Source organism: Pistacia vera, unplaced genomic scaffold (assembly GCF_008641045.1).
Source record: "Pistacia vera cultivar Batoury unplaced genomic scaffold, PisVer_v2 Contig590, whole genome shotgun sequence".
Lineage (NCBI taxonomy): Eukaryota > Viridiplantae > Streptophyta > Magnoliopsida > Sapindales > Anacardiaceae > Pistacia > Pistacia vera.
The window spans coordinates 458,857-467,835 of NW_022196435.1; the positions used below are offsets into that span (position 1 = coordinate 458,857).

An 8,979-nucleotide genomic window follows, 5' to 3' on the forward strand; every position below is an offset into this window, starting at 1 on the left:
TTATTCATTGATATATCAATACTTTATTAGATCATGTAGAGAAATCATATGTTGGCCGTATCTCATACCTATTGTCAAACATAATTTCTTAAGCTATACTATAAACCACTAGGTCTAGTGGGTATTACTATTAGTGAGGTTTGCTTTCTTTTTGTTTTTTTAATTTAATTATGTCCAAATGCAAAGGGTTCATTCTACATGCTAACATTTTCGTATATATATATATATAGATTCAATTGAATATTAATAAAACTATATTAGAAAAAAAATATAAAGCAAAATAGTTGTTATCGTTGTTATGGGATGATTACAAATGATTCTGTGTCGCCGTTGAAGAATATATGATTAAATTGATGAGAGAATATAAATTTTAAAAATGATTTAAATTCATTCATTTGTGGTATAAATGATGAAGTGGTCGCATGCTGTTCTAGATTTTTTCTTGAAGGGATAGAAGTTGTGATTTCGTTAAAGTAGCAGCAATACCTTGTGAATTAATTTGTAATAATTAGGTGAGAAAGGAAAGAAGAACAAAGTAATTATGAAATTAAGGATGGCAGTTTAAAAATCGTGGTCAAATTGTAGATATGTCCAAGTCAAAGGGTCAGTTTGTTAGTTATCAAAGAAATGTGGATCAGCTATAATATTAATGAACGATGTCGTTTTGTAAAAGTAGTTAGAATTGGCTAAAGTACATAGTTCATCAATAAGCCGTTTATCTTTTTAGTCTGTTTACTCTTTAGGGGACGTTTGGATCATATAATGTTTTATTATAAGGGTAAGTTATTTTACCAAAAAGAAAGATCACCTTGAAGATTACTGGAAATATTTAGAAAATGTATTTGGTTGGTTCGAATAAATTGGTGAATCATATGTTTGGTTGGGGGGATAAATGTGTGGGTATGTTATATAGATTGCTAAATTACTCTCCTTTTAAATATTAATATAATAGTTTTTTTTATTATTATTTTTGAATCAATTTTTTAAAATTGAAATTTTGCGAAAACTCCCTAACCATATAAAGCTTTAATTTATGACAAAATCACCTCTACTTAGCCCAAGCCACTACCGACAGCAAGCACCACCGCCAGCCGTGACCAGCAGTCGACAAAATGGCATACGATTGGCCGTATATGGCTGATCAATTACACGCTGCCACGTTAGGATTGTGAGAAACAGTTTGTAAGAGAGGGTTGTTGGGGTAGTAATATTCATTGACTTTAACAGGCTTAATAATTAACAAAATTAACTTCAGAAAAGCAAAATAAATAGAATACAAACTTTTTTTTTAAAGGCAAGACATTTTTGTTGTAGTTTGTGTTTAAAAAATTTGTTGAGTTTATTTACTAAGAAGGAAATATTTTCCCTTGTTAGCGTCGAGTACTTAATGGCTCTAACTAGTGCAGGCCCAGAACATTACGTAAAGGGTGTTAGCAAGATAAAAACATGATCAAAACGCTGCCGTTCTGCAGTTTAAGTGGCAACTAGAAACGCTGACGTTTTTACAGTTTAAGTGTTAAACAAAACTGTGTCATTTTTTACTAGCTTATTTTCTTCTCTATTTTTAGTAAAGTTGAGCTGAAACTTCTCTGCATATTTAAAGAGAAGTCTGCTGCGTTTTCGTGTATCTTTTAATCAATAGAGAAAGTCTTTTTCTTCTCAGATCTTCACTTTAAGCTTCAAACACTTTCAATCTCAAAATTCCACATGGTATCAGAGCCTTGACAAACGTCAATGGCTGAAATCGATCCTCCTAAGTCCATTAACACCGACAAGATGCTGAATAACTTCAACAATTCCAGTAACTTTGCTTCGACCGTGTTCTCATCCAGTTTACAAGTAATTAACCCTAANATCTAAATTCCCTGTCACAATAGAAACACTTCCATAAGCTTGCTCAAAACTTCCTCCAACTTCTATCAAACTCAACCCAACATCAAGCAATTAAAACACTTCTCATAACTCAATCATAACTACTAATCTCAACAATTAAAAGAATACACATATGTATATCAATCTACTCAAAAGAGTTCTTAAATCTCAACTTGGGTTGAGTTTACTTACCTTATGAGAAATTAGCTTCTTTAACACCTCTCCTTTCCTTGGCATACTACACTTCTTCTATTTTTAACCAATTTCAAGGCAATTATTCAACACAACACTCATACTAATGTCAAACAAACAATATTACCACGATGCCCTCTCAAAAAGAGCAAACGAAGGAACAATAACTACGTACCTCAAGTGGGGCGTTACATGGAGAGTGAGATGGTACTGTGTGAATGCCATCCGGCCGTACCTCCGGTAAGATGAGGCCATGACGTTTAGTAGAAACAGAAATAGTATGAGGAAAGAATTAAGAGGAATGCATACGGGGACAGGCAGATAGAGGGTTTTACTTACTGAGCATTATTTTGTGCTCACCCCGTTATTTTCCTTTGTGGATGCAGGATCTAGGTGTTGATGCAGTCGGAGGGGCGTCGGCGAGCGAGGAGCAATAGCTACACTGTTTCCCCTATTTTGTCTTTTAAAAAATGACTTTTTGTAAACAATACTCTTTGTGTATAAAAGACATATGACTTATAATGAAAAGAAAGTTTTTGGGCCCCATTTTCTATTGTTATTATGCATACATTGTATTAGCTTACAGCAGTTGTCACAACAGGTCTCACATAGGTCTCACTAATTAATTGTGAGCTGATCAATTACAAGTTGTCACGTTAGAATTGTGAGAAAAAGTTTGTGAAAGAGAGTTGCTGCAGTTTGTGTTTACAAAATTTGTTGAGTTTATTTTCTAAGAAGGAAATATTTTCCCTTGTTAGCGTCAAGTACTTGAGGGCTCTAACTAGCACAGACCCAGAATTTTATGTATAGGGTACATCACATCGATTTTGATATTTACTAAGTCTTAATGCTTTTGAGCGCTCTACTTTACTCTTGTAAAGATATCATCCATTATCGTAAAAGAGTTAACCTCTTCCATCCATCTTTTTTAAAATGAATAGAGGTGAATTTTCATCTATTACGAGTTTATTAAAAACTCTTAATATAGACATTTACAAGGCAAACCAGTGAGCTCGAAATGTTTGCATCCACCTAATGTTGGAAAAGTAACACGCTCGGCCCGCGGTGGGTTACTTGTTTTGGTAGGCCTAACCCGCCAACAAAGGCAGGTTAGGCCCGCCACTTGTTAGGATTGGCTAGCCCAATCCGGCCTGCCAACCCTAACCCGCTGGGTTAGGCTGAGGGTCGGGCCATGTTACCCCCCCCCCCCCCCCTTTTTATTTTTTATTTTCTAGTTAACTTTTCAAATATCAATAATTAAATTAAATTAATTTTTTTTGTTAACATTTTAAATATTAATTCAATTTTAATACAATACAATTGTAACATAAGAAAAATTAGATTTATTCATTTATAAAAAAATAAAATAAGAAATTACTATAATTATTGCCTCGTTAAAAACCTCACCAAGAAAAACCCAATGGGACAAAAACTTGATAAAGAAAAAAGAGTACAATAATTGACAATTAATTTACAAGTTACAATTTACAAAACAAGTAATTTGGGAGTGGTTGACTAGGACCTCCCTCATCCGTATCATCTACATTACAAAATTGAAAATGATTCTATTACAGTATCATCAACAACCTCGTATTGATCTTGATGGCGCGACCGTTCCCAATCTCGAAGACATGTGAGGACTTCAATCATTTTTTATGAAAATTTAGTCCTCCTTTCATTTAAAATTCTTCCATTTGTACTAAATGTTTGTTCAGATGAGATGGTTGAGATAGGAACAGCAAAAAAATCAAAGGCAAGTCTTGATAATACCGGAAAAATACATTTTCTGCTTTTCCAATATTCTAAGACATCAAAGTTGGCTCTTTGTTGTGGATCTACTGGTAACATTTTGGAGGTTGCCAAATATTGTTGAAGCTCATTACTCTGTGACTGCATGGAGGATATTATATTAGTTGGTGTTGTTGGTGGTGCTTCTGAAGAGGAGGATGTGCTTCAGATTCGGGTCCTTTTCGGCCTATTAAGTGCACTCCAGGAGTAGAAGTCTTAATTTGTTTCTTCTGATGCAACTTCCCTAGATATTTCGCCTCTTTGCAGGTTCTCATACCTGTTTTTATATTGGAAATATACATCTGCAAGACAATTTTTTACCTCTCCTAGTTGATTGGTATATGTTTCGTTTTGTAAATTTTCAGTTAATGTGTCTAAACCATTTTCTAAACCTGCTAATTTAATTCTAGGATCAAATATAGCACTTAAACAATAAAGAAAATGAATGGGTTTCCAATATTTAAAAAAAAAAAAAATTCCATTGCCTTTATTGGTCCCCCTAAAATTTCATTGTTTTTGTTTTTTGTAGATAACTCGAGAATTTTTATAATTGTATGTATTACCAATGGACTAGAAGGATAATACACACCAGAAAGTTGTAAAGTGGATTGGTAAAATATTTTAAAAAAGAATGCTATATGCCAATCATTTTCTACCAAATAATGAGGATCTCTATTATTTGCTATAAAATAACTAATTAAATTTGTAAAAGGTAAACATGAATCAAGCATTAAATTAGTACTATTCCATCTAACAGGCATGTCTAATACAAAAGTTCTAGGAGACATATTTGATTTTATACAAGCATCTTGAAATTCAGCATTTCTTTCATTACTACTAGTAATCCAAACTAAAGATTCTATAATTCTATCAATATTATCTTTAATTGTTTTCATACCACTTTTCGCAATTAAATTAATAATGTGACATGCACAACGTTGGTAAAACAACTTCAAATTGTCATAAAAAGGATAATTAATTTTAAAAAAATCTATAGCTGTACTATTAGCACTTGCATTATCTAAAGTTAAACTTATCACTTTATTGATAACATCATAATCTTCTAAAACTTCAACAATTTTATTATAAATTTGTTGACCACTATGATCCACATCCATTAATCTAAATCCTAATAAAGATTTATTTAATTTACATTCGTTATCAAAATAATGACTAGTCACAAAAATATAATCTTGTTTAGCTCTACCACTCCAAATATTGGCAATTAGAGCCACACTAACATGACAACTATGGGTGTGTTTGGTTTATTATTTTGGATAGGATTTTGGGGATAGTATTGGATAATTGAATATGGGAGTATTACGAGATAAAATTTAAAAATTTATGAAAAAAACCCCCTAAGTTTGCTAATTTAATAAATATCTCAATATATAAAACTATTGTAAAATGACCAAAAGACCCCCACCACCCGCAGTGCCAGATTCTGGCCACCACCGTCGGAACCTGGCCAGAAAATTGTGTAACGACATATACCGGCCGGATCTGGTCGGTATGGTGTCACTATGGCCTTTTTCGGCCAGATCCACCACGGATCTGGTCGGAAAAGCCTAGATCTACGGCCATATGTGGCCGTCACAGCCGAAAAAGGCCAAAGAATGCCATCTTTAGCTGTCAGCAACGGCCAAAGATATGACCATCGTTGACTGTCAACGACGGCCATTTCTGGTGAATTACTGACAAGTTCCAATTAGTAATTCATCGTTTTGGCAGATTCCAGCTACCACCGACGGTGGTTGCCGGAATCTGGCAAGGATGGGTCGACGGGGGTGTTTTTGTTAGTTTTTAAATTTTTTTCAGGGGGTATTTAATGAAATTAATAACCTTATGGGGTCTAAAAGTAATTAAAAAATAGGGTAATATTTCTGGAATAATGTGCCAAACATTATTTGGAGAATAGGATTGAGAATATGGGCAGAAATAATAAGCCAAACGCTACCTATGTATTTTATTTTTTAATTCTAATTTCATTTTCCCAAACAATTTTATTAAATCATTTCTAGTTGTAGTTTTAGAATAACTTTTAAATCCTGGAAAAAATGAATTTTTAATAAATCTTTCAAAATATCTATCTTCAGCCATATTAATAGGTTGATCAGTTGTAGCAATATATAAAGCTAATTGTTCCCTATATACATCAGAATTATAACACCAAGTAGTACCCATATTAGTTTTTTGAGTTTGATTGGTTTCTCTATTTCTATGTCGAGCAATATGTTTATTAGCATACCTTTTTAAAGTACTAGTACCATTACCTGAATTAGCTTTATAAACATTTCCACAATACTTGCATCTTGCTTTATTCACTTGAACTCTATTTTTTGTCTTGTAAAACTTATCGAAATGCATCCAAACATCTGATGTGTGTTTGTCCTCGCTTTCGACAGCAGTTGATGAACCCGCTTCAACTTGAGATGAAGTTGGATGAGGACGACTTCTAGAACCACTGGGAGCTGTAGCAACATGGGGAGCAATCAGGGCAATATTATGAGGTGTATCAGATTCCAAGACTGTGAAAGCAGGACTATTTGAATCTATTGCATTTATGTTAGTAAATTCAGGGGGACTAGGATAGTAGTTTCTTTCATCATCGGAATTGACGGGATAGAAATATCTATCCATTGTAGTTAAAAAAAAAAAAAAATTGATATAGAAGAAATACAAAAATTAAAGAAGGAGAATAGGAATTTGGAAATATGAATTGAAAATTGCAAAAACTAATAAAAATTAAAATGAGAACAATTGAGCAAATTGACAAACAAAAAGAATAATTGAGAGATTTCAATAGAATTAGAGATTAGAGAAAATGAGAGAATTTGAGTTGTGAGAAAATATGAAAGGTTAGGGCTTATTTATAGAAAAAAAAGGGAAATGAAAATGACGAAAAAGACCTCTCAAACTACTATAAAACGGCTATATTTCAAAGATAAAATGGGTATTTGAAAAAAAAAATTTAATTTTTTTAATTTTTTTTGGCCAACTTGCCGGGTTGGCAGGTTCTTTCAGAAAAAACAAAACAGCAACCCACCGGCTCGCCAGTTGCCATATAACAACCCGGCCCGCCCGGGGGTTGCATGCGCATTGGGTTCAAACCGGTCTGCCTATAAGGTGGTCCGGGTAGAACTCTCTTTAATGCGGGTTGGGTTAGGGTTGACCTGCCTAACTCGGTCCATTTGTTCCACCTTTATGTCCACCGTATGCTTTCTTGCTCTTAAAACTTGAAACCAATTAAATCTGCCAACTACTTGTACCAATTAAACCTGTCGTTGAAGGTGGGACAGACGTCATCTCTGACAACAAGTCTGGTAACAGTGTTGGTACTACTAAGACATGATGTACACAATAGTGTCAATGCTAACGGTGATGACGACGAGGTTTGGCTACAACAAACCAAGCACTACAAAAGAAGCTTTTAAATTTAAAGCCTACAAACACCTATATTTAAATTTTGTAGGTTTTAAGTTTTTAAAATTTTAAACTCAAATCATGCTTAATTCTAACAATTGTTGCAAAAATGCAATAAACTAAATCCATGTAGTCACAAATTCACATAATAATTGTCCACAGTTATAACCCCAAATATTAGTTTTATTACAGTAAAATAAATCAACATACAATTTGTAAATTCAAACATGAAAGTTGTAAACCAGATACGAAAACCTTATAAACTAGACTTAAAGAATACAACACAATAGCCGAATTCCTTTTGTAGATTCTAAGGAGAAGCTTTCTTCGTAGTCAGGTACTTCCCAACGGTTTCTGCTAGTGTTTCCACTAGCTTGGTGTTCACTATAGAAGCAAGGTTTGATAATTTATCATCAACCTCATACTTTATTGTTGACCTTATAATACTTGATGTAAAATTATTCTCAATAATTTTGTATTGAGTTATATAGCGTTTGAAGCCCAGTGCTAAAAATCCTCCTTCAATGGTTTGTGTTTCCTTCTCACGCTTCTTATAATTAACCTTTGTAATTTTTTCCTTCATATTACCAACTCCAGGAGTTCCTAAAACAAAAACCAAAGCAGAATTAATATTTAATATTCGGTAGCTCAAATGAAATGTTTGATAAATAATATGAATTAATTTACCTAGTGGAAATGTAACGTTTAGAAGTGTGCCAACTTGTCCATCACCTTCAAGGACTTTTACTGTTCCAAGTACATCTGGCAGAAATGTATTTATAATTGTGACGACTTGAAGGCTGCTATAGATATCCCACACCGAACAAGCCGTCGCAGCCACCACCGTATTCGCTACAACAAGGCCGTGCATTTTGATGCTATGAATTTGGTTTTTTGATGGGCTGGTTCTTTGTTATGGTAGGTATTTATAATGGTTTTCTTGAAGCAAGAGTCAATAGATCTAAATGGGAAAAAGGCAAGGTTTGACTTTTAGTGGATAATAGGAATTTGACTTTTAGTGGATAATAGGAATTTGATAGCTTAGTATGACATTCGACAACCTGTAATTCATTTCTTTATATTAGAATAGAATAATATATTCTGACATTTAATTGAGTATGACTGTACAAATGTCAAAAAATACCTTTTAGAACGATTAAATGTTTACTTCCATGTGTAAAATCGGCACCTCCACTCCAACAATAAGAATTGAAAAGGGAAGATCAGATGCTCTCAATATACACTTGAAGATCTATGTTACAACTCCATCCTACAAAAGGTTACAACTTGGTTAAATCACAAAGATGGAATTATGAAAGAAGAAAAAGTGTGTTATTGTAAGCATCAAACTCAATAAGAGGAAACCTTGATCTCTTGGGATTTAATTTAATTCCTTCTAAGGAATGGGAGCAAAGGGTTTATTTTCAAATACATTCATGAAGTCAAATGAAGATAATAATGCAACGACATCATTCATGAACTTGAAAATGTGGCAGGTGTAGTTAAAAAAATGTAATATTGTCATTAATTTAAATAAACAATTATTGAAATAAATGAATTTTACAATTTTATGAGGTTAGTTCAACAATTTTACTAATTAAATTATACCACCCCACCTTTGTATTTATGTTATCCATATCCAAATTCATGACTCATGCGATCAAAATATTGTAAGTTGGTCACAAATCAAATAATCGTAACGTA

At 33.2% G+C, this 8,979-nt stretch overlaps 1 protein-coding gene across 1 annotated transcript; it reads right to left on the minus strand.

Moving 5' to 3' along the window:
* Positions 1 to 7,450: 7,450 nt before the first annotated feature.
* On the minus strand, positions 7,451 to 8,182 carry LOC116109877 (S-norcoclaurine synthase 1-like). Its single transcript, XM_031396111.1, has 2 exons — positions 7,963 to 8,182; positions 7,451 to 7,878 (listed from the first exon to the last, which is right to left on the minus strand). Exons 1-2 carry the CDS (start codon positions 8,144 to 8,146, stop codon positions 7,586 to 7,588), a joined length of 477 nt encoding a protein of 158 aa, XP_031251971.1. The 5' UTR covers positions 8,147 to 8,182; the 3' UTR covers positions 7,451 to 7,585.
* Positions 8,183 to 8,979: the final 797 nt, after the last annotated feature.

What these genes read in the sequence shown, in the direction of transcription:
- LOC116109877 (XM_031396111.1), bottom strand. Translation starts at nt 8,146, where the DNA reads ATGCACGGCCTTGTTGTAGCGAATACGGTGGTGGCTGCGACGGCTTGT. An exon ending in AAACGTTACATTTCCACTAG is followed by an intron (nt 7,879 to 7,962) that starts GTAAATTAATTC and finishes TTTTTGTTTTAG; the next exon opens with GAACTCCTGGAGTTGGTAAT.